This window comes from Mchenga conophoros, linkage group LG17, assembly GCF_057382185.1.
Source record: "Mchenga conophoros isolate Kocher_MC1m ecotype Shallow Benthic linkage group LG17, M_conophoros_male_GT1.1, whole genome shotgun sequence".
NCBI lineage: Eukaryota > Metazoa > Chordata > Actinopteri > Cichliformes > Cichlidae > Mchenga > Mchenga conophoros.
The window spans coordinates 16429771-16456127 of NC_140542.1; the positions used below are offsets into that span (position 1 = coordinate 16429771).

A 26357-nucleotide genomic window follows, 5' to 3' on the forward strand; every position below is an offset into this window, starting at 1 on the left:
ATACAATCATTAGTCACGTGACCAAGGTAAGAAGGCGACATTTATCGCGTCTTCAAACGCATCAAAGACAACCAGGGTTTCAAGAACATCTCAGCCCAGCTGGAAAAGTGTGTGTTCAAAAAAGACTAAGTGTGGCGAGGTTTTAAAAGGATTTCTGATACATGCAAGCGATCATCTAATGACAACCGAGCTTTCAGGGCTGGTCAGCCCTGCAAATCGAGCCCAAGAGACTGTGTTTAATGAAATCCAAATGACATCAGAAGATCTGCTGGTAGGCAACTTCTTGTATCAAGTTACTGTAATCACAGAGACGGCAAAAAGTTCACCTTTATTTCAAGAAAAATTAGAACTCTACGTTCGGGTCCAGGTCTATGAGAGGATCCTCATCACTGATTAATCTTTGTACTGCTCTTCCCAAATACAAATGCGTGACAGTGATGCGAGGTCATCTGTTTGATGAACTGGAACAGTTCCTTTTAGGAAATGAATTCTGCACACACTAACAAAACCACTGAAGAATGACCCAAAGCAGACAGGTGCTTACAAAGTGGCTTAGTCAAAGCCCAGATTTTATTTGCCTTTACCTGTAGGCACAGTTTTAAGGACAAACATGTGTTTCCTTGTCCAGACAAAAAGGAAAAGGCAACAAGTTCTTACTTTTATCCCAAGATTATCTACATTGAGCAAATCTGTAGTGTCTGACATATAACCACACACTTTAAAATACATAATGGATAATACATGTAACATACATAAGCTTCTACTTGTCAGGGTTGCTTGAGTAGCATCAGCCGCTTTTTATTTGACCAAACAGACGCCTGACAGGATGTTAAAGCTAATTTGAACCTGATCTCTTCCACAGAGTTTTCAGTGGGTTATCTTGTGGTGAACTGTTGTATTTGAGATGTACACTGACACTGTGCTAACTGTGTATGGGCTCAATTCAATTCCAATAATAGAATCACAATAGACCTTCGTAGCCACCTTTTTTGCTACAACACTGCATAGGTCTATGACAGTCATATAGCAGAAATTTAAAAAGAAAAAAAAGTTACTTTGAAACTTACTTTAAGTCATTATTTGATGGGCTTTTAACTTTATTAAAAATGCAAAAGAAGGAAGTAGCTTTGGTGCAGAAAAGCTGCGCGAGTTGAAAGTAGAACACTTCATTCTTTGGAATGCTCTGGCATCTATATAGCATTAATCTGAGTGATCAAAGTTTTTTTACACTCCGTTTATCTTTCTCATCATGTCTGATTCAAACTTGACTGTTTGCAACACTTTTGGATCATTTGTTGTCATTTTCATCTAATTACATACTTCCTTTTTTAAAATTATAAAGTTGAAACAAGCACTTTAATTGCTCACCAAGAGTACAAAAGTGGTTTATAAATTCCAGTCTATTTAACTTAATCAAACCATTAAAATGCCCTCACACAGTCAGAGGTGGGCTAGAACAGGCAACAGCATTCAGTTATGTCTGTTTATTGTTGATTTCAACATCATCATCCTGACATCTGGTATACTACAAATGCACAAAATCTATGAAAGAGTCCATCCACAGACCTGGATGAACAAGCTGCCTGGCAGCAAAGTCCTCAATCTGACTTCTGCTAATCAGCGACATGGTCACGTGTCACCGTCACCATTTGACTTTCCGTGTCCATATTTGGCACATTTCAGTTCAGTGTTGTTGTCTCCGTCACAGCTGTACCCACACAGTAAAGGCTTCTATGGTAACCAAAACAGGATCATGTGCGAGTGACCAACAAGGCTGCTGCTCCACTGTGATACTGCAACAGATGATGTAGTGCCAAGTCTCTATAACAGGACCTCAGAGTCCATTCAGTCAAAAAGTAACAAGTTGATTTCACCATGTACGACGAGAATGACACCGCTATTGCTGTTGGGTAATAAATAGGTACCGAGTTGTCAAGTGCCATCAATCTTGGTCAGGTGCTATAGTTGAAAACAGGCTAAGACTCGTTCTGTGGAAAGACGATGGGGTAGATTTGACTGTAGTGATCCACAAAGTGGACCTCCAAGCCCTGAGTGATGTAGTCTGGCAGGTCCGAGAAATCTTTCTTGTTCTCAACTGGAAGGATGATACAGGTCACACCAGCACGACGAGCCTGACAGAGGAGCAAACGACCAAAGTTAACTAAAAGTGACTCCAAGTGATTTCTCTGAAAGTAATCATAATTTTTTGTTCACATGACAGACAGCTAACACACACACACACACACACACACACACACACACACACACACACGCTTCTGGTGACTTGTCCTGGGCTAGTGTAAGCTACATTTCAACACTTATTCAACACAAATAATTGTGTTATTCTGTTAAATGAACACACTTTATTACAGTCTGGCAGAATGGATAAAACTTGTTGCTCAGCTGCCACAATAATGCAACTGTTTCATTATTGTTAGCCACAGACATGACCTGCTAGTATATGGCTAATGTAGCTATCGAGCAATAGCTACTCTTTAAACAGCTAACATTAATATGTGTGCTGGCCATGTTAACATTTATGATACCTCTTCAGAGTTGCTGAAATGGGAGCTGTACTGACCTCAAAATCCTTCATGAAGCTGTTTTGTGAGCATCAATTACTTTAGCTGTTAGTTAATGAACGATATCCATGTTAAAGAAATGAGCAAAGAATATTTGTTGTACATACAGCAATAGTCTTCTCTTTGATCCCTCCTACTGGTAGTATTTTGCCCATCAGAGACACCTCACCAGTCATGGCTACATTCTGACGCACGGGCTTGTTGATTGCCAGGGACAAGAGTGCTGTGACAATAGTGCAACCAGCGCTTGGTCCATCTTTTGGAGTTGCCCCCTAGAAACAAGTGAAAATAGACAGGAATGAGCACTGCCAGCCACAGTTCAGTTCTACCATTATCGCAAGAAGCATCAACAGGATATTTCTGGTTCATGCATTCATTACATTATTATTGTAGGCTGTAGGCTAAAAAGTCCCTTATAGCTTTTATCTTTCTTGCTGCAGCAAGGGTTTTAACTGACACTAACAGAAGTTAGAACTAATTAATTAGTTGCTTTATATTATTATTTTATTTTAAATAATCAGGCCCCATCTTATCTTAATGACCTCATAGTACCATATCAGATAAGATAAGATATTTTATTTTATTTTATTCTATTCTGTACAGTTGTGTACTGTATTTATTCTTATTGTATTCTAATTTTTGCCCCATAACTTTTGCACTGTCCACTTCCTGCTGTGACAAAACAAATTTCCCACGTGTGGGACTAATAAAGGTTATCTTATCTTATATCACCCCATTAGAGCACATTACTCTCAGACTGCAGGCTTACTTGTTGTTCCTAGAGTATTTAAAAATAGAATTGGAGGCAGAGCCTTCAGCTTCAGCCCCCTCGAATAGAATAGAATAGAATAGAATAGCCCTTTATTGTCATCGTACATGTACAACGAAATTATGGGTGCTGCATGCCAACTGTGTGGGAATAAAATATAAATGGTAGACAGGAGGAATAAATAATAAGCAGGAGAAATGCATACAAACAATAGACGACCACAAATTGGAGAACAAAGTGCTTGGAAGCAGTGGAAAAGGACTTGGTCTGAGTATAGAGTCTGTGTGTGAGTGACCTTAGTGATGAAGGTTACTCAGACCATGATCAGATTGGTGAGGTGGGTGGGTAGGAGTGGAGTGTAGGGTGGGCAGTGTTTGTTAACAGTCCGAATGGCCCAGGGGAAGAAGTTGTTTGTGAGTCTGGAGGTCGCCTGTGCACCTGTTCTCTCTTCCCAGTCAGGATTCAGGAGACAGACACAATCTCTACTTTTAAGATTAGACTTCAGACTTTCCTTTTTGCTAAAGCATATAGTTAGGGCTGGATTAGGTGACCCTGAATCCTGCAATAGGTGTAGGCTGCTGCTGGATTCTCATGATGCACTCAGTCAGTCAGTCTAACCTAATTGGTTGTGGCAGACGGCCTCCCCCTCTGAGCCTGGCTCTGCTCAAGGTTTCTTCCCATTAAAAGGCTTTTCTTCCTCCCACTGTCATCAAAATACTTGGTCATACCGCACCACCTTATTGTTGGGGTTTTCTCTGCAGTGTTGTAGGGTCTTTACCTTACAATATAAAACCCCTTGAGACAACTGTTGTGATTTGGCGCTTTATAAAATTTAAAATAAAATGGAACTGAAATGAAATAAATGGTTACCTCAGGGACGTGCAGATGCAGGTGGGAGTTGATGAGGAAGTGATTCTCCGGTTCCTGAGTCATAAGGAATGCTCTGGCGAAGGTTGAAGCGATCTTCGCACTTTCCTTCATAACATCACCCAGCTGACCTGCAGGAGAGCCACATCTTTAGTATCAGTTTACCTGCATTTGTTAAGGATCATGTTTTTAAAACCTCTGAAATGGTTTGAAGACTTTCTAACTCTGTTTCTCCTATGACCAATACACAAAGCTCAGATTACGTTTGTAAAGGACTAACTGAGGGAAGAATGTTTTTTCCTACACCCACACACTGTTTTCAATGCGGTGGCGCAAGATGGGAAACTCCTGACAGACCTGTGACCTCCAATGAGCCCTCTCCTTTAGAGTCCGCTCCTCCTGGAGGCCGGCGGAGTGAAGTCTCGATGAACAGCGTCGATCCTCCTGCACAGGAGATAAATGCACACTCAGTACAGGTAACTTTTGCTGGTGCTGTGTGTGCGTGTGTGTCTCTCTTTCTCACCCATTGCGGTCCAAGCCAGCCCCATAACCACTCCCGGTGGAGTGACATCATACATCCGATCAACTGTGAAAATAGGTTTACCCACAAACTCCTGCAGGTTTTCAGGAGTGACCATCACTCCGGTTTGTTCACCATTCACAATACAGAACGCCACCTTACGGAAAACCTGTGGGCAATAAACGAAGAACAATAAGGAGATAAATAATAGATTAAAAAAAAAGGATGACACAGAAAAAAAAAATCATTTTTGGCACAACTGCTATTAAAATGAAAAAGGATGTTTTTGTCACAAAGAACCAGCAACTACATACACACATTATATTCATACCACTACTCCCAGCAAAGAAGTCTTTAGCTTCTGTTACAAGCAGAATGTTGTTTTCTGAGTGCACTTTTACAATATTTTACCTTTTCAACTTGTTTCTGCAGGTTCCTGACTCCAGACTCCCTACAGTACTGCTTGATGAGCAGACTGAGAGCATCAGATGAGATTGAAGCCTTCTCCTCTGTCAGACCACAGAGTGAGCGCAGCTGTGGCACCAAGTAACGCTACACACAGAAATGAAAAAACAAACAAAAAAAAATACTCTGAGGTTGAGCCAAAAGAAAAGAAAACGCTAATATGCAATGCCCGCCCATCCATCCATCTCTTCCACTTATTAAAGGACGTGTCCACTACCCGCAGGAGGTGCTGTAGGGTCGGGTGCACTGTCTATGCTGGGCGGCGGCCAAGGGCAGAAACCTTGTGTCAAAATCATTATTTCAAGTTTACAATACATGGGATGCAAAGCCCAAATATTGAGATTTCCCCTAAATATTAAGCTACACTGGGCTAGCTCTTTAATTAATTCTGAGTGATCATATTTATCCTAAACATTTCTATTCTGATGGTAATTAAAATAGTTAAATTAAATCAAACTGAACTGAAGTAACTGGCACTACACTGGGAGCAAGAGCTTGTGGAATGGTTTAAAGAAGATTAAAAGTTCACATCATATTCTGTCACCTTCGCCGTTATTACACCACCACAATGAAAACACCCACTGTGGTAATATATTTAAACAAACTGTGTTCATCCCTTAACAGAGCTTTACAGACATTGTAACGTGTAACCCGCATTTGCAGATTTTACCTCAGCAATAGCCAGTTTCTCCTGAGCCACATATCCAGAAACGTTGATCATCTCCATTCTATCCCTGAGTGGCTCTGGGATGGTGTCTATCACATTGGCCGTGCAAATAAACAAAACCTTTACAGGAGGAGAGACGGTGCACATTAAAACCACATATTATGAGGAGCTGTGGAGCACTCGTTACACAGTACCTACCTTTGACAAATCGACAGGAACATCCAGGTAGTGATCAAGAAAGTTGGCATTCTGCTCAGGGTCCAGGAGCTCCAGCAGAGCAGAGGATGGATCGCCCTGGTAACCACGACCCATCTTATCAACCTGGTAATGACACGGTATGAACATCATCACATCATTTTATACCAGTTATATAACTATTGATGAAACTTGGAAACCAACAACTCCATGCCAACCGGTTAGATCACAAAATCAGTGCACAAGGTTCACTTGCAGACCTGGCCTGACAGTTTGGATCCATGAAAATAATCATTTGAAACATGCTGTATAACCAGATATTTGGATGGCAAGAGGAATTTGGAGTAAATTTTGACCAGGATATGTCCTATGTGCATATTAAATATTTTCTAAATATGTAGGACTGCTTTCTGTCTTTGGTGTAATATTGTTATAATTAGACAAATATTGTTTTAGAACAGTGCTGAAAAACTAGTTAATCCCTTTTTTACTTAATAGGATGTAATAATTAAAGAATTGCTCTAAAATCTCCTTGGAAAGCCTTTGGCTGAGCCAGAACAGGGACGCACTGTTGCCTCACAGCAAGATGGCCGGGGTTTGAACGCATCATCTGGGCAGGACACTTCTATGTGCATTATCCTAATGTCTGCGTGGGTTAAAAACAATCAGTTTTATTTCTATAGCACCAAATCACAACAACTGTCGCCTCAACGCACTTTACATTGTAAGGTAAAAAGGCTAGTTTAATACCGAAAAAAGAGAGAACCCCAACAATCAGATGACCTCCTATGTGAGATAAAACTTTATGATTGCACTATGAAACACCTGTCTAAAGTTACGTTAATTAAATGGGCTACACAGATAAACTATCCCCCAACGTGTGTTGTAGCAGGAACAGGACGTGATACTGTATCAGCTCAGCAAAGTGAAAAAAAAAAAAAAGTAAAAAATATGACAGAGCAGAGCAGTATGAAGCCTGAGCTTCTACTTTACCCAGCCTATAAACTATCACACTGCTGTTTGACTTACTGATGGTCCCTGAACAGATCTCTCAAACTGCTGTCAGCAAAACAACTCAGTGGCTTTAAATTAATTTGACAGTTTCTCCTTTTACTGACTGGGCATTTTTTGATATAGAGTGCATGATTTTAGCACTGCCACGAACAATATACTACAGAACGTTATAGTTATAGATGTCATTCAGTGCCAGATTATATGAAGCAAAAATATCCGTTTATCAAAGTGAAGCTAAAACATCGTATCAGCACAAAAATCACACATGAACAGATGGCCTTCATATTAATGTTGCTTTGGTTACGTTATGCTGAAATCAACAGACAACTACAAGAGCATCATCACAACACTCACCTCATCTATCAGCACCAGAGGATTTTCCGTTTTGGTTTTCTTCAGACACTGAATTATCTTTCCCGGCATTGCTCCAACATATGTCCGTCTGGATACACACACATGCAATTTTTACAGTGAGTGATTTGTATCGTCTTCCTCAAAATGAAAGTTGAATTGTTGCCATTTGGACACAGAGGAGAAGACCAGGACACACTGTGGATGTTTCCATTAATCCGTAAGAGATCTACAATTACAGAAGGTCTTAAACTGGTTCAGAGACGCACAGAGAGGCAACCTGAAAGCGGCATCCAGCCAAATCTAATTCAGGGAAGATTTCACTTTTCCTTTATAAAGTCAAGCAGCCAATAAGTTATTACTCTACCATTTGTACCTGTTCATCAGTGCCATCCCTCATGTCAGCAGGAAAGCAGAGAACGTTAAAGTTAAAGTTACTAGCAAAGCGCCGCCCTATCATTTTTCATTCCATAGTTAGTAGTGACATAAAAAAATCCACCATGATTACAAATTTTGGTGAAGAATACACTAATACTGGCCAATTAAAACAACTAAACGACTCAATCCACAGCACTCCAAGTTTTTTGTTGCTTGGATGTGTGCACAGTTGCCTTTTTTGATCTTGATTTGCATCCCATCATAGTCCATCACATTTAATTCTACCATTATCTGCCCTTGTGCAGGATGCCACCTTCTCTGCACATGATACTGACAATGTAATCCAGGATAAGGTCTCTCAGAAATAACAGTAGCACAGATCATACCTGTGCCCCTTGATCTCAGCCACATCTGTCATGCCTCCCACGCTGAACCTGAAGTATTCTCTGTTGAGAGCTCTGGCTATCGAGCGGGCGATGGAGGTCTTTCCTACACCTGGAGGACCGTAGAAACACAAGATCTTCCCCTGGGTGGTGCCACGAAGCTGGCTCACTGCTATAAATTCCTGTAAAAAGAAAGATGTTCATTTCTATAAAAAAGGATCCACTGTTCTGTGGGTGTGGATATATCTGATGTATCAAATACAGAGTATTAGAGTGTGTGTGCGTACCAGTATGCGTTTCTTAACATCATCCATTCCATAATGGTCTTCTTCCAGGACTTCTTTCGCTCTGTCCAGTAACAAGTTCTCTTCACTGTTGGTACCCCAGGGCATGCTGGTCAGCCAGTCTAGATAGTTGCGGGTTACACTGAAACAAACAGTAGATTCCTGATTATTGCAAATAGTCAATAAAACAAGCAGATGGACAGCCAATGTTAAAACAGATGGAGCTTTGCTACACGGAGACGTAGTTATGAGCAGCATATGAATAAAACGTTTGACAACATTAAGCCCATTAAGTTATTTTTAACAGATGCCGTATGCAGCCAAACTTTAAAACATTGTAATACCTAAAATGGAAATAAACAGTTCATTCTGAAAGACCTGTGGTTTTTCCCTTTTGAATATTTATTGTTTTTATCTAATTACTCAATTGATCGATGGACTAATCGAGAGATTACTCAGTTACTAAAATAATCAATAGCTGCTGCCCTAACTGAGATTTCCTTTCTCATAAATGTTCTCGTTTCTTTATTTTGTTCTTCTCTCCTTTGTCTCTCTTTACGTAAGCTCGTCATACTGTCTCGACTCATTTACTTCATTTAAACTCAAAGAGAAAGAGGACCAAGGAGAAAGGAGGCTGCCAGGGGAGCTGTGACTGGAGACAAACGGGTGTTCGCTTCGTGACGTCTTTTATACACCAGTAATGTATAAGAGTGGTGTGACACACAGCTGGAGTGCACGAAATATGGTGGGAGCAGAACTACATCAAATAAAATGCAAAACACATCACACCTACCTGATGTTTCTATAAAACTGCAGCTAAAAAGCAAAGATGCCTCATTTTGTTAGAAAATGGAGCGATAAAAGGAAGTGAGGGTGCGCGACCCAAGTCTCCAAGGTAACGTGTTAGCCAGGAGACTGTTTTAGTGATTGGGTTCGTTAGATACTGCATAAGTGCAAATACCAATGCAATCGCGCACACGCACCATGGAGCAAAGAGGGGTTCAGATAACACGTGTTAAAGTATCCTTAGCCAAACTCTGCTTCCTCTTCCTCTGTTCTATTTTCCAATAGCATAACTACATAAACTACATTTCCCTCTATTCTGTTTAGTAGTTTTCAAGTTGACTCCTGTTTTTTTTTTTAGTGTAAAGTGGTATTGTGGTTCAAAGGCCTTTGAAGACTAAAACAAGACGACTAACTTGAACTCTGATGAATGGTTGTCCAGAAGACCCAGCTTGTTGAGTTCTTCGTTGATCACATCCATTATATGCTGAGGGACCATCCTATCTTTCAGTCTTTCACGAAACTTCTCCTCAATAGCATCTTTGTCCTCCTTTTCCAGACCCAGCTCCTAATGACAAAAACACAGAATATTTTATGAGCCACATCTTCACACACCTGCATCCACGGTGCATGCTCCTACTGTACTCTGAGTGCAGCTCACATTTTCTTTGCCTATGATAAAGATAAAATTATGCATTTAAATCTGAAACTGTGTATGCACCTGCCAAGAGAACAATACCAAAAGCATATAAATGGAAAATATGGTTCAAAGTACACCAGACAGGTGATTTGATGTAGTATCCAGTCAGTTTTCAATTACGTCATGCTGTAGTACCTGGTACTTTTTTAGTACCTGCTCGCCCGGGGTTCCAAGCGATACGAGCAGGTGCTAAAATGTGACGTCAGACGACTACATGCCACTACATGGCTGATCATTTGATGAGTTCCCAAAAATCAAATCTGCCATTTTTGAAACCTGAAAACAAGAAATGGCTACAAAAACATCGCCATGATCCCAGAGAATTACAAAATGCCACAGACCGAGCTGCAGGTATATTCTTGCCTCAACGTCCACCTTTGTTGTAGCATTTGTGTCGCATACTAATTACCTCGCGGGACGCTCTGACGACATGTGTGTCAGATAGCACTGTTTGTAAAAGAAAACCGGTCGATCTAAGTTGAATCGTGGCGAGTCGATCGGAGTAGGTACTAACGGAAAAGGTGCTTTAGGTGTCAGCTGTGCCGGATTGAGACTATTGGCTTGTAAGACGTGTCTTAACAGTATGCTGACAGTTGACTGCTGAAAGTCCCCAGAGTTTTTGAGAGCCCAAGTGTTTCTCCTGAATGACTTTGGGTCTGTCAGGCAAAGGGAAGACAGAGGTGGTCTGTCACAGATTAGTCTGGTGTACCTTCTTAATGATCTTGAGCTGCTCCTGCAGCAGGTACTTCCTATGGGTCTGTTTGATCTTCTCTTCCACCTGAGAACATAGAAGAGACACGGATGAATGGCCAAGGGTAACAACCTAAGCAGAAGTTATTTAATACTTCAACATTATGATGACGTCTGACCTCACGACCCAAGCGCTGCTGTAGCTTACTCAGCTCGTACTCCTTCTTGAGTAAAGACAGAGCCTTGTAGAGACGTTTCGGGATCTGCATGGACACAGAAACAGGACTCAATGAACTGCACACAAAACTTTTAATGAACAGAACTCTGCAACACTGATTTCATGAAATAGAACAGCAGAGTTGGAGATGACGTTTCTGTAGTAATCTCTCAGTAACAAAAAAACAAAAAACGCTGCTTTCTTGATTTATTATTATTTTGTATGAGAAAAGCGTTTCTTAATAAGTCTGTACACACGCATAAACGAGGGTATTAGAATCAAATAAAGACACTCCACTCAGAGTTGAAAATCAACTGGACACTATTAGTGTATCAAAAAACAAGTTTTAGGATAAGAAAAGGAGTCACGAGTTAGCACATCACTGGTTGCTCTGGAAAATGCTCACACACTGAGTGTCATAAAGGTCTATAAGCAGGCAGACTGCTCACATTAGTCTCCTCCAGGACGTCTTGTAGTTCATGCGATTCAGCTCCCGTCAGAGCTGCTCCCATATCACTGAGATAGATGGGGTTATCAACCACACGCTGACCAGCCTGCATCATCTGAAGGACCGACTCTCTGGTTCACACACAAACAAGCACATTTCAGAAAACGTCCCTTTCATCAATACTACAGTTGGATTTTGTTTTCATCCCGACAGCCTGGTACTAATATAAACATCTGACTTTAAAGTGTTTTCATTGGCAAATTAGAAAACAGCCTAATTCAGCATCAGCTGAAAAGGTGCACCGAGCACAGATTGCCTGGAAATTGCTTTAAGATGTTGAACACCCTTACTAGGTTTATAGAATGGAAACCTGAAACTACAAGCAGTATAAAGTAAAAAAGTAAAGTAAAATGAAAGTTTACAGATTGCATATGATAAAACTGAAATGGTAGAACTGACCTGTAGAGGGGGTTAAGTGCAATGATGTCTCTGATGGTCTTTACTATCTCTGCTGTCAGCGCCTGTAGAACACATGACATTACAGACGTGTGTGTTAAAGAATGACAAACAGTTTAATTTTTTTTTTTTTTTAATCACTTGATTGAAGATGATGTAATAACGCGCTACTTTGATGCGTTTTCTGTACCTTGACCTCCTCGGTGACGGTGAACTGTTCATGCTGAACATTGTCCACTTCGACCATCAGGATGTTGGAGGAGGGCAAAGGTTGAAGCTCTGGACTCAGGTCTGCCTCTGATATCTGAATAGAACAAAAATAATTACTATCAATGTGGAAAGAACTGTAAACTATAAATATTACTATACCCATCACTAATGACACATTATCAAAACCAAGATGCACAGCTTGGTGGACACTGACTGAACCAAATAGTTTCAAACCATCCTTAACAAATGTAGGTCATGTTGAAAGCTTACACACTTCTATAAAAGGAACTTCTTCTTTTTTTTTTATTTACTTAAGCTGCCAATGTACCCTCCGCTGTGGTTGCTTCATGCACCGCCGCATCATCATCACACAGATGCAGTGATTTATACCCCCAGTTAAGAAGCAAGAAGTCGCTGCAGTATTCTGTTAAACAATAGGTGTCGCCACTCAGATAAAACTGTCTAGCAGGACAAGCACAGACATGAGTCCACTGTCAGAGGACATAAGAAGATCATTTGTAACGTCACTAAAGCTGTTTCTGTGAGGAGCTCTGAAACCTGACTGAAACTCTTCAAATAAGCCATTCCTCCACAGATGATCTGTTAGCTGTTCAGCAACTACTCTTTCAAGGACTTTTGAGATAAAAGGAAGATTGGCCTATAATTGGCTAAGACTGCTGGGTCAAGACATGGCTTTTTAAGTAAAGGTTTAACTACAGCCAGCTTGAAGGCCTGTGATACATAGCCGATTGTTAGAGATAGGTTGATCATATTTAAGATTGAAGCATTAATTAATGGCAGGACTTCTTTGAGCAGTTTTGTAGGAATGGGGTCTAAAAGACACGTTGATGGTTTGGAGGAAGTCATTAGTTAACTCAGAAAGAAGATCAATTGGAGAAAAAGAGTCTAAATACATACCAGTGGAACAGAAAGCAACTGTACATAATGTTATGTCTGTGAGATGATTAATATGAGTAATTTTTTCTCTAAAGGTTAATTTTTTTGTGAAGAAGTTCATGAAGTCATTACTAGTTAACGTTAAAGGGATGTTTGGCTAAAACAGCACTCTGACTTTTTGTCAGCCTGGCTACAGTGCTGAAGAGAAACCTGGGGTTGTTCTTATTTTCCTCAATTAGTGAAGAATAGTAAGATGTTCTGGCTTTATGGAGGGCTTTCTTATAAAGCTGCAAACTATTTCCAAATGATGATCTTCTAAGTTTGCGATATGCCATTTCCTCTCCAGCTTACGAGCTACCTACTTTAAGGTGCGTGTATGAGAGTTATACCAGAGAGTCAAGTACGTCTGATTTGAGGCTCTATTGTTCACAGGAGCTACAGTATCCAGAGTCGTACGTAGTGAGGAGTTAAAATTATAAACAAGATAATCAACCTCTCTTGCAGTAGTGTTCAGGTAGCTGCTCTGCTCTGTGTTGTTCCAGGGCAAGATGATAACAGCGGGTGGATTATATCCTTAAACTTAGTTACAGCAGGTTCAGAAAGACATCTACTGTAATGAACTCTACTCCTCACTGCTGTGTGATCAATTATTTTAAATTGAAATGTTATTAGGAAATGATCAGACAAGAAAGGGGTTTTCAAGAAACTCTTACAATGTTCAGTTTCTATATCATATGTTACAACAAGATCTAGAGTGTGATTAAATCATAAGCACCGATTTCAAACTGCTCCAACATCTTCCTCTGTGTATGTCTCTGAGCTTCTGTTCAGGATTAATATTAAAATGGAGCTAAACCATAACCGTACAGTTGTATCTTCAACCCGGCTCAAGATGTGCACAACCGACCGACGGGACACAAAGATTGTGTCTCACGACGCAGGGTGTGTGAAAATCGTCAAGCGACACCTACGACACAAGCAACACGGCAATGTGAAAACGCCTTACACTGTGATTATATACATTTGGGGGAAATCTGATCAAACCTGCCACGCTTTTTTATAGCAGGTTTAGTGTGCTTGTGAACCCTGTGCTTAGAAACGATGCTGGTTTAGTCTATATGTGGTTACCTTGAAGTTTCCTGCAGTTAGGCATGTGCAAGGAAGCATTGCCTAAACAATGCGACTGTGTTGGTTTAACCTCAGGCGTTCCTGTTAATGACTTTTTCTTTGTACTGTTTTGCTTACACATAACTTTATGTAAAAGCACGCCCCCTTGGACCACCGCATACAGTTGATAGTGGTGCAACGGATCAAAAATCTCACAGGATCGCGGTTTTAAGTCACGGATCGGATCAATTTTCGGATCAGCAAAAACAAAAATTCGACTCGCCATTTACTTATTTAAGTATTTTTGCCTATTAAAAAACATTCAACTGAAGACTCATTCCACTCACTTATATAAAAACAAATTAAGGTGCAATATGGACATTATGGACCATGCTGGGCATCCTCTGCACACGGCCATAAACAACCAGAGGAGTCTGTTCAGTGACAGGTTGCTTCTCCCAAAGTTAAGGACCAGCAGACTTAAAAAGTGGAGTGGGATCCGTTCGGATTTCAGAAAACTTCAACCGTGATCCGTTGCACCACTGGCAGTTAATTTAAAGCCGAGACAACTTAAGAAGAGGTCCAAAAGAAAATGAACGCTGTGGTGAAATGAATCTTTGTGTCCTTCTCTCGACTGCGTGCATAGAAGGCATATGTGATATTAGGCTCCTGTTTCTCACCTTGTCCTCAAGCTGCTCTGGCAGAGAACTGAGATGGTCCTTGCGGCTGCGTTTGGTTTTGCGTCTTTGTGTAGGTTTCTGGTGGGACTCTGGCTCAGACTCCAACTCTGACACAGTTGAAGCTATTTCCTCTTCAGGCTCCACCTGCAGCTGTTTTGTGATCCGGATCCTTACAGCCCAGATGATATACAGAAGAAATAACATACATACTCATAAGTGAGAGCACTGTCTCCAGAGTTCTAATGAAACCAATCCCTATGCCCTTTAACCTAAAATTTCTCACCCACCAGTAATAGCAGTACATCTAACCTGCGGTGTCCCATGACAATCATCCTCAGCTTGTCTCCCAAGTCCTGCATCTCATGAATCTGAACAAAGGTTCCTGTGGTGTAGATGGCATCTATAGACTCCACTACATCCGACTCGTTACTGCAACAGACAGAAAGACGTGTTTACTATCAAAACACCAGACAGAGAGCAGGTCTCTTAAATGGACTTGTCCAGGAAAATGAAACAATGCTTTTATCAGGTGGATAAATTGGTCAGTCAGTCACCTAGACTGCAGAAACACAAAACAACCTGGTTGTTAAATCAAAGGTAAGGCAGACGCAGAGAAACGCAGCCGCAAACGCTGAAGCATCTACGATGGCAGAAGCACAAACCGAAATGGTCATCACACCAAAAATAACAATCTTGCAAAGACCAAAAAATGAGCTTGAAAAAGCCAGAAGACCAAATCCTGAAAAGTCTCCTGTGGCACAAGCTCAAAATGAAATGTTGGTGAAACCAAAGAAAACAAAAAAGCAAAAAGTGGCTGAAGAACCAAGAAGACCAATTACTCGGGCATATGCCTGCGCTCTTGTTGAAGCTCAAAACAACATAGGTGATGGAACAAACCCGAGAAATAAAGAAATGCAAGAAAACACTGAAGCCACTTCTGAAAGGGAAAAAGCTGAATCCCTCACTATCTCAAAAGCAAAGGAGGACATAAATATGGAGAGAGAGGGAAACGTGAATAACCCCAGCAGACCAAACCCTGGGCCTAATGGAGGGACTTGGCAATATCAGCCCAATCCCAGATTTAGACCCCATCAGGGCAGTGTCCAGTTTAAACCATGGCACGAGATGCTGCTCTCAGACAGCAACTGGAAGTCTCCCAGAGCCATCAGAACGCCCTTTATTGGAAAATGGTAGCTGCTAACAAGAGGGCTTCTTATCACCTGTTTCAGGTGAACAACCTTCATGCACAAATGCACGAGAACAAGAGAAATCCTGAGGAAACGATTAAAGACCTCATAGAGCAGCTGGAGGAGGCTTCTAGTAATAAGCCCAATAGCAACAGTGAAGCAATTGTCAAACTTGATGAGGTGATGGTTACCCTGCAGGAGGCTTCACACACACACACACACACTCTGTAGGCCTGACGTCCTCTAAGGAGGCTGAATTTGAGGTCCAATGTAGGAATCAACAAGAGCAGATAGAGATGCTCCAGAAACAGCTCCTAGCAGCTGAAAATCAACTCAAAGAACAGGACATTAAACATAGGCAGGAGCAGGAGACAGTCAACACAGAAATCAGTGACCTCAAATCCCAGCTCTGCTCCAACAAGGCCCTTCGTGATTTGAAGGTAGAGACTCTTAAGTGGGAGCTGAAAGAAGCCAAAGCTTCCTCACTTAAAATCCCACAGCAGCAAAAAGAACAAAATTCCACCGATGCAAATGAAATGTCAAAATCTGAGCCTCTGAAAGAAAAAGACACTGGAGAACAGGAGAAGATGGAAAAAGAGGACTCACTGCCATCTACTGCAATGTCTCTGCAGGAGCCTCAGAAAGAAAAAGACACCACAGAACAACAGAAGATAGAAAAAGAAGAGTCAGCTGCATTGTCTGTACAGGAATCTTTGCAAAGACTATGAGACACACAGAAAATGCTCACTGTGAAGGTGGCTGAACTCAAGACTGAAGTTAAGAGCCTGCCAGAGATTCCACCAAGTAAGAAGAAGAAGAAGAAGAAGCGGAACTGGCTGCGTCGCCTTTCCACCTAATTGGTCTCAACAACATGTCCTAAAAATCACATTTATATACAACTAAATTGTCAGTGAACATTTGGACCCCACTCGGTCGAGACAGAAGGCCACCCCTTCCTGAGCCCGGTTCTGTCAGAGGTTTCTCCCTATTAAGAGGGAGTTTTTCCTCTCCACTGTCGCCAAGTGCTTGCTCATAGGGGATTTGGGGGCTTTTTTTTTTTTTTTTTTTTTTTTTTTTTTTTTTTTTAAAACACCAACCACTGATAAGCTCACTGACATCAAATTTAGGACTCAGCAGCAGTGTTGGGACTAACGCGTTATTAAGTAACGCGTTACAGTAACTACGTTATTATTGTGGTAACGAGCACGGTAACTAGTTATTATGCCAAAACTAGGAACGCGTTACTCGTTACTGGGATTTAGATAGGGTCGTTACTCGTTACTTCGTGTGGTGGCATCGCGGAGCTTCCACAGATTCAATAACATTAGCAAGTGGTGGAGGCCAGCGGGTGGATGAAGGAAAAGGGACGCAGAAGGAAAAGAGACCCGAGGCGGCCGTCGGTCCAAGTGTGAACTGAACTTCAGGTAAGAAGTTATGACCTGCAGTCTCTCTGGGTCAGATATGAACCAAGTTTAGGTGGAGTTTATTTTCGTTATTCTGACTTTTTCCGTACTGCGTGCTAGCTAGCATGACGGAGTTTCTATACAGCTGGGTGGGTGCTATGAAGTTACTGATGTTAAACTTTATTTTGTTCATAAGTTATTAGAGTTGCCAACCTTCCCGTCTGCTATTCAGAGAAAATATTACGCGTTTCTTATTGAGGTGAAAAGGAACAGTTTGTCCCGTAATTCAGCTACAATGAAAAAGGCACAAAGCTGGAGTTATTCTGTGTCTTTGCTGCACAGCTGCCTCTCATTCTCCCCCCTCCCTCTCCCGTTTCTACTTCAATCATGAAACTGATCAATGATCAGCTGATCGGCTTTTCTCTCTTGTTTGTTTATCGCTCACTTTGCGCAGAAAGAGGAAACCAGCGGATGTTGCGCTAAACAACAGCAGCATGTTTTAGCTTGATCAGCTATCGTTAGAATTTATTTAATATTAATTTCTAGTATCAGCTGATGTTTGCTGGAGCCACAGCTGCAAAAAAGCTGCTGGTCATGATATGGTTTGGTTATCTGGTGAGAGGGAAACATGAAGATGAAACCAGGAGATGTCCTTACTGGATCATCAGAGCTGAACAGGTGATGGAGAAACAGGTTTACCTTTTAGGTGACATGAATGAGTTGAAGGGAAGTTATGAACTGTTTCTGAGAGACAAATAACCCCAGGATCCTTTTTTAGGTAGCTGACAGCTGGTAACTGTGCAGGGGCGGGTCTAGCAAAGTGTTGCCAGGGGGGCATGTAAGGCATTAACAGGGAGAGGGGGGCACAAAGAAACACTTTTCTTTCTTATTCTCATTTAAAATGTCTCGCTTTTAAAAAATAATTATCTGAATCTTACAACAAACGATTGATAGATTGATGCATATATACCATCAAAACAGTGCACATCACTGTCACAACAGTGTTTGTTTTCATTCAAAGGCTTTATGATTTTTCCTATAATGGTGGGCCAGTCTCTAGTCAAAATGCCCAGGACGATTTTTTTGCCCCAGTCCAGCCCTGTATGCAGCTCATCTGCAGTCTGGTGTTACCTACATCTTCCTATTCAGAAGGCAGAATTTCCGAGTTCTGAGTACAATCGAAAGCACCACGACTGCAGTTTTTGTGTTGGATGTAAAAGGCGCACATGACTCTGTGACGTAGGCTAGAATCATGGCAGCAGTCAATGACGGTCCAGGCGTGGGATTTCTCTCGTGGAAATATGCACATTATCTTTTCCTTTCTATTTGTCGGTGGCACAGTGCACTTGTGGCAAGTAAGCAAGCTAGAAGACTGGCAAAGTTATGGAAGCAACACATTAACAAGAGAATTCTGAGTAAAACCAAAGTACTTTCCCTAGTAACTAGTTACTTTGAAAGTAACGAGTAACTTGAAGTAACTGAGTTACTTTTGAGAGAAGTAACTAGTAATGTAACTAAGTTACTATTTTAAAGTAACTTACCCAACACTGCTCAGCAGATATGGAAATGGATGATTTGTCATCAAGTGAGGAATCATTCGTTTAAAACATATTTGCTGAGTCATATTTAGTTGTATATAAATAAGATTTCTGGGACACTAAAGCCAATCACAGGCTAATTTGGAAAATTGGGAAAAAAATAGATGTGTCATTGTTTCATATAGATTTCAAATAACATACCATTTGATGTCAACATATCTTTGTTACATATGCAGTGCTTGTGGTCTTATATTCTTATGATTCTGTTCATTTTATGAGGATATACTTCTGCCTTGCTTCACATATTTACTGCTGCTTGGCTAGCTCTAGTCATGCTAGCATCAGCACAGGTAGAAACAGATAAACATCAGAGACATCGCATAGCTTGTGTTTATGTTCAGAGTAGGGCTGGGCCATATCATACCGTTCACGGTAATACCGGTATAATGTTGGGCAACGATAAGAAGATGAAATATCACGATAGAATATGGGTAAAACGCGCATGAGCAGTGCCTTTGTTTTCATATGCACATGGCGGCGACAGAGAACGAGAAGGGCGAAAGTGGATTGCTGAATGAAACGGATGAACCAATCAATCAATCAAGGCTTTATTCGCCACGTGCAGGTTGCCCTGCAGTGAAATAGGACGACCCCCCCCCCCCCCCCCCCCGACCTTACACACACAACACAGACATCACATGGGGATACAGGTCGGAGATCGGTAGCGTTACAGAAAAAAACCCCACGGAGGACAGCATGAGAACAGGAAACAAAAAAACTCCTCTGCACAAAAAAGCACATAAATGTCCACAGCGTTTGGAAAGGGAGGGGGGATGAGTGTGTGCATATCAGTGTATATGTATGTGTGTGTGTGTCCAGAGTTCAGCTGAGACAGTGTCCTTCGCCCTGCTAGGCTAAGTAAACAGTCTTCCAGCCAACCCAGGTGGCCTTGCATGAAATGGGAAGGAACAGACTAAACACAGTCGTTATCAGGGTGTTTTTGTTTGGCTCCAGCCTTGTGACCGCAGCTGGCGCCAAATGGGTATCCGCATGAACCAAAAGGGTATCCGCATGAATTTGTTTGTAAAAATGCTGCAACTTCAGTGGTGTGGAACTGGTTTAGCTTTCGTCCATCAGATACACAACAAAGCACTATTTTTGGTAGAGCATGCTCGCGGGCCGTCGTTATTACCGTGTTTTTTGGAAAATACGGCACACTTAAAATCAATCCTTTGATTTTTCTGAAAATCGACAGTGTCCCTTATAATCAGGGGTGCACATAAGTGGTCCGCAGGTGCGCATTCGCTGTCAAAATAAAAGACGTGCACTAGATAAGAAGGTGCAACGGCGGAGCCACGCGATGGTTTTACTGTTAAAAACAGTCGTTTGTCTGTCCGTAGTGTGGTTATATTAAATATAAGAGAAAGAGAGAACTTTAAGAAATTCTACAGTGACCACCAAAACAATAAAAAAATATTGTCGTAAACAGTTTATTTTGTGACACCACGAAACAAACGATAGCGTAAAATGAAACGATAGACGTTTTCATATCGACATCCGATATATATCGTTATATCGAACAGCCCTACAGCAGCCTACACCTATTGCAGCATAAGTGAGATGCACAGTCCTGTGCAAAAGTCTTGAGCCAGTCCAGTCTTCTGATGTGAATAAAGTTTAAAGCAAAACTTTTAACAGCTATGAAATCCCTTTCTATTTCACCTGCAATGCTGCATACAGTACAGGTACTGCCGCTTGGGAAACATAATTACCAGGGTTAACCATTTCCCAAAGCCTTTGGTCTCACTGTGAGTGTTGGATAAATGGAATGCAATAGTGTTAGCAATTGCAGTATGTCTTTGTGAGCTTAATGGATCCATCAGACGGACGTCTGAGTTGGCACTGGATGATTCACTTATTAATCACTGCACTATTTTTCTTGGCCCGCATTATACTGTAGCCTGAAGTCTGATGTTGCTCTACAGCGCTCTTTGCGTATTATTTGTCTATACCACAATGATGACGTCGTGAATCAATTAGCATTCAGTTTCCCCCCCAAGGCAAAGGAGAAGTGCTGACATCTGAAAGGATGGCAATTCTATGAAAATGCTTTAAGAAAATGCTTTAGTAACTTCTTCAGTCCGACCCCTCTGCTGTGATGCAGATGTCAAACTAAAAACGCCACTCAACTAGTATCCTATAGATTAATCCATCAACTAATTGAGTATAACAATAAATTATATTTGTAAAGTAAACTCAGACTGTATAACCACATGGAGCAAAAACACACCACTGAGATCAGTATTCATCTTGAGGCATGCAACAACCTGGTGATCAGTAATTCAACTGGAGAAGTGACTTCCAAACTTACGCATCATCTCTCTTCATGAAGACTCCAGCATATGGCTGAGCCAGACGCACCTTCCTCCTCAGCAGTTCCATCAGTGCTTTGTTTTTAACCTGACATGAAGAGAGAAACATCACACACTGGAATACAATAAACAGTAGTTTCCAGGGGTTGTCTGGAAAATGCCCTTATCGGTTGTGAGACATTTTACTTTATTGACTAAATAAAGAAGAGAAACTAAGTCTTAATTTAAAAAAAAAGAAAAAACAAACAGCAAAAAACAATGTGCTATGCAACAGCATTTCTACCCACTCCTCACACACCTTTGTGGCAGTCACATGGTGTTCTCTTCAAAATGTGTAGTTTTAAACAGACACTGAGATAATAATGGTAATGTGGCATTAAGTGAAATGAAGACACACTTCTACTTCCGAAGCACAATTTTAACAACCTTAATTAACCAGAGTTTACAGGTTATAAAACATATACACTATACATGACTGTAACTAAATGTTCCAAAGATTAGGAGCCACCACTAAAAAATAAAATAAAAGGCTCTATCGCCTCTTCAGTTTAAGACTGGACTTCCTCTGATAACCTAAGGTGTACTAAGTTTTACCGAAGACCGTTTAAATGTCAAATCACTCTCAGTTTGTTGCGTGATTGCGTCACCCTCCCTTCAACCAGACCAAGTAGCGGACAGAATGTGCAAGGTTACATCAGACTCACCTCGATGATCTTGATGAAGCGGGGGAACACCGGGTTCCTGCTAACGGCAACCAGAGGCACATTGGGAAACACCTCGGGGACCATCATGGGGGTGAGAGCCGTCATCTGAACCCCGTTGTAAGGTGCTCCGCCGTCTCCCCCAGGCTCTTCTCCCCCGGAGCTTGCGCCGTCCTCGCCATCCTGTCCAGAGAAGCCCGCACCTGCCCGGTTTCCATACATCCTACATTGAAGCGTATACGGTCCACAGCTCCGGGTGAGGACACTGTCTTGGAAGTGTGGAACGGCCCCGACACGTATCCACCGGCGAGGTCTGCCGGTCAGCCTGCTGCCAGCTGTCAGTGCTGTGGTGGGGGACATGCATGTTTTCTGTGGGGTTCCGATGCTGGTGTAGAACCGCGCTGGCTGTTGCCGGCTCAGTGGTGATGTCTCGGTCAAGCGGGAGACAACGCCAGGCCAGTGTAGTTTAGCAACAAAAGCCGAATTTCTGTACAGTTGTTTAGCAGCTCCTATCATTTTGACACAGGTGGCCATGTTTATCTGGAGCCCTCTACGGCTGCACGTGACGATCCGTCTTCCGTCCAATATTGATGACGTAGTGTTGCTCACGCAACGATTCTAGAACAGTGGTGTCAAACGTAAGGTCGGGGGCCAGAATCGACCGAGGAAAGACTCCTATCTAGTCTACCCTAAGGTTTCTGGGGGGGGGGGGGGGGGGGGGATGATGAAGTGCATAGGTTTTTAACTTTAGGTTTTACAGATTTTGTACTGACTGAAGACTTCACCAGCTGGCATTCATACTACTCCAAAATATTTAAGTAATAGTTAAAAAATTAAATGACACACAAACAAATTCCCGTTTTCCCACTATCTAGTACAGAAATTTCTGGGAGTCTTTTGTTTTGATTTTTTTTTTTAAAGCAAATCAAAGTTTGTTGAAAGAAAGACAGAAAGCAAGAAGAGAGAGTTTTTGTTTTTATAGTAAAAAAAGAGAACAAAAACTTTATGTTTTATAAAGACAGGTCAGTCTGGGCAATGAGCTAGTAGAACTTTGTAATTTTACACATTTTTCATGAAGAAACACTGGAGACGTACTTTTGAAGCATCTTTTTCTAATACTTATAAGATATCCCAGGGATTATGTGAAGTTAAATGTGTTTACAACTGTGTTGTAAACACACTAAGATATTCTTAGTGTGTTTACAACACATTTAACTGACAGAAATAATTTTTTTATTTTGTTAGTAGATGCATTAATGACAATAATGCATTCATTTGTGTTATGTTTGATACTACTGCTACTACTATCAGTGATAGTTGAGCATTGCTGAACACATCCTATGCCCACTAGGTGGCGATGGAGAGTACCATTTGACCAAATGACCAACTGACGCATAACATGGTTGGAACCACCAGTTAAAATGTAATCTAGATCAATAATGATTATAACCTACTATGTCTTTCCTCTTCCCACTAGGAGGTGCTCTAACTATTGCAGCCAAATGGCACATCAATCTGTTCAGGGCTCGACTCTCATCATGCCCGTGAAGCTTGGGAGAGATTGGCGAATGGTCAAGCTCAACGTGCAGCCATGGCCACACCTTTTCACGAAACTTCAAAAGCTTTGTCATTTAACATCATCGAGGTGGGCCGTTCTATGTAAACTCACAATGTTCACACTGAATCGCCATGATGGTCTGACGGTTATTCTCACCACTTTTGAGGCGGATAGGTTGGCCACGCCCTATGATGATAACTCAAAAACTATGCCATTTGAAATGGTCCAGGGTCTGTAGTTGAGACTGGCCAACTGTCCCACAGCCCAATAAAGGAGATGTGGAAATAGCTTCAGTCTGTTGCAGACTAACGTGAAATTCAATTGATTGATTAACAAGATATTCTTAGTGTGTGTTCTTTCCAGAGGCGTAATAGAAAGTCAGCAGCAGGCCTGAATCAAGTATTACAACATTTTATACATTTTCTAAATCATCCAAATTAGTGCAATCCTGTGACAATGTGACACACAGTTTGTACTTCATTCCATGGTTTTGGTGAAGTACAGTTTAAAACAACTGCGCTTAAAACAACTCCAGCAGCTTTAAAGTTTTAGTTTTAAATCAGCGGGATTAGCCATGTTTTCACGGATTTCGATATTTACAGCATGTTTTCATTGTGATATTGTCAAAAAAGGCCATGAGGTTGATAACAAGAGTGAGCCTAAATGCTGAACCAACAAAGAAACTAATGTTTTAGAGTTTATTTTCACACAAAAGAGTTATGGTAAATACAGGGGAACACAGGGTTCTCTTCCAGATCTGGAGAGTGTGTTATGGTATACTGAGGGAAGAGAGGAGAAATTAGGTAAGTCCGGACTGACGGTACATGTTTGAGGCTGATCAGGAGGTTGTACTGACTCTAAGCAGTTTTGGTGACAGTGCATACTCCATGAAATTAAATGCTATTCATTGCAATATACTGGACATTCACTGATAAGATTCAACATACTGTTTTAGAGAGGTTGAGATTAGATGAACATGGTCCTTCATGAATATGAATGTGTGCTCTTGTGTTATTAAAACAAATGTACTTAAATTAATAGTGTCATCTCTACTCTTCGTCTTGCTCGATGCCAGTAATATAAGGGGTGACGGAAGTTACAGCTATCGTTGTAATCACCGTCTCTGGTCTTTTAACTCCAACTACCACAAGTTTAAAGGCTGTAGATTGTAGCCATTACTTTAACACTGTATATAAATGTAACAGGGCTCAGTGCTGGTTTTTACAGTTTGAGCTACTTCAAACTTTACTTGGGAATTTCACATTATCATACTAAAAATAGTAGCTAGGTAGTACTGCTGTAATATTTTCATATGCTATGATGATCTTAAAAGAGCAGAGTTAGGGATTAATACAGTGGGTGATCTTGTTCATGAGAACTCTCTTCTTACTTTTAATCAACTGAAAAGCAAGTTTGGTCTGACCAATAAGGATTTTTTGAAGTACTTTCAGGTAAAGCACGATATTACTTCTAAATTGAAGGATTTTAATGGAGGGTTTGGTCTTTCTCCTACAGAATCACTCATGGTAAAAACTACCCAACTAAAATGTATCACTAAAAAGATTTATAACATTCTCTCTGATCTTAGAATGGATAACTCTAACAAAGTCAAGGGCCAATGGGAATCAGATGTAGGCGTTATAGATGCTGAGGCTTGGGATGAGTTGTGTTGTCGTCCTTTCAAAGCCTTGGCATCTAATTCTATTTGGGAGAGGCAGTTTAAACTTATAAATAGGCTTTATATTACACCCGAGAAGAGGCACATTATGTTTCCAGCTTTGCCTAATCTCTGCAACAAATGTCAGTCTGCTGTTGGTTCCTTTTTTCATTGTCTGTGGAGCTGTGCTGTTATTCTACAGTTTTGGAGATCATAGATAAGCTATGTGTTATATTTAATTGCCGACTGCATCTGGGTCCAAGGACTTGCTTGTTAGGACTAAATGATGAGCTACCTGCCGGCTTTCGCAGCAAAGATCTCCTTCACATACTGCTACACTACGCTCGAAAGTGCATTATGGTACTGTGGATTTCTGATAAGGCTCCATCTATCAACCATTGGCTAGTCTGTGATAAGTATTGTGCCAATGGAAGCCTTCTCTACGGCACTTAAGGACAAACCTTTCCTTTTCTACCGGGACCCTTTTTTGGCCTATCTGGACACTCCTTCTGCTCAGAGGTTGAATTCGGGCTTACGGGATTTAGCCTGGCAACAAAGGGACGATTGTTAACCTTTTTCATTGTTTATTACTATTGCTGTTGGGGTTTTTTTTCTACCTCCCACGTCCTGCCATACATGTAGATGCATCTTTGTCCTGTGTATGTATATGCTGGTGACTGCTGTTTTCCTGCTTTGCAATTAAAAGTTCAATTAATAAAAAAGAAAAAAAAAAGAAAAAAAAAGAGCGGGATTACATCTAGTCATGCTAGCATTAGCCATGTTAGCATATTACATTCAACTGGGGTTGCCAACTTTTTAACTATCAAATAAGAGACACTCTGGCATACCAGAAGCACAATGCACAGCCAGCTGGGCATAGTGTAAATATGTGCTGTATGTTCATAATCATTATCATATAATAAAAATACAATAAAATGTTGGTATATATTTTAATCAACATCTAATCTAAAACAACAAAGTAAATTATAGCAGAAATCACATGGGTATTTCCTTTGAAAAATAAGCAAAAAATATTCAAATAAAGTACTGTAAACAGGCTAAAGTTACCCAGTTTATTATGCTACGCAGACCAAACAGCACCTTGTTTTTATTTATTACTCCTCTTATGACTGGACACAAGCACTGGTCTGAGTTTTTCCACAACATCTCATTTTGCATCTGCCCTCTAAATATTAAAATGCATTCTCCTAAACTACATTAAAGGTCCACAAGTAAACTAATTTATTTGACACTGGCTTGCATATCTTTTTTCTTTTT

The 26357-nt window shown here is 41.0% G+C and overlaps 2 protein-coding genes across 2 annotated transcripts in view; both read right to left on the reverse strand.

Moving 5' to 3' along the window:
• Window positions 1–679: 679 nt before the first annotated feature.
• Window positions 680–22437, reverse strand: lonp1 (lon peptidase 1, mitochondrial). The gene is made up of 21 exons (XM_085251109.1): window positions 21868–22437; window positions 21163–21251; window positions 14973–15092; window positions 14664–14832; window positions 11960–12073; window positions 11773–11834; window positions 11315–11444; window positions 10828–10911; window positions 10668–10736; window positions 9675–9826; window positions 8479–8617; window positions 8195–8373; window positions 7434–7521; window positions 6069–6191; window positions 5874–5990; window positions 5150–5290; window positions 4742–4907; window positions 4576–4662; window positions 4222–4349; window positions 2690–2854; window positions 680–2132 (listed from the first exon to the last, which is right to left on the reverse strand). Exons 1-21 carry the CDS (start codon window positions 22396–22398, stop codon window positions 1977–1979), a joined length of 3009 nt encoding a protein of 1002 aa, XP_085107235.1. The 5' UTR covers window positions 22399–22437; the 3' UTR covers window positions 680–1976.
• A 3578-nt stretch (window positions 22438–26015) lies between these two features.
• rsph4a (radial spoke head component 4A) overlaps window positions 26016–26357 on the reverse strand; it is an 8758-nt gene continuing 8416 nt past the window's right edge. The window contains exon 7 of the mRNA XM_085251110.1: window positions 26016–26357. This exon is cut by the window's right edge and continues 250 nt beyond it. The gene's annotated coding sequence lies outside the window, so the exon portion shown is untranslated.

What these genes read in the sequence shown, in the direction of transcription:
- lonp1 (XM_085251109.1), bottom strand. Translation starts at nt 22,398, where the DNA reads ATGGCCACCTGTGTCAAAATGATAGGAGCTGCTAAACAACTGTACAGA. An exon ending in AGCAGCGCTTGGGTCGTGAG is followed by an intron (nt 10,737 to 10,827) that starts GTCAGACGTCAT and finishes CTATGTTCTCAG; the next exon opens with GTGGAAGAGAAGATCAAACA. An exon ending in AGCTCAAGATCATTAAGAAG is followed by an intron (nt 9,827 to 10,667) that starts GTACACCAGACT and finishes TTTTGTCATTAG; the next exon opens with GAGCTGGGTCTGGAAAAGGA.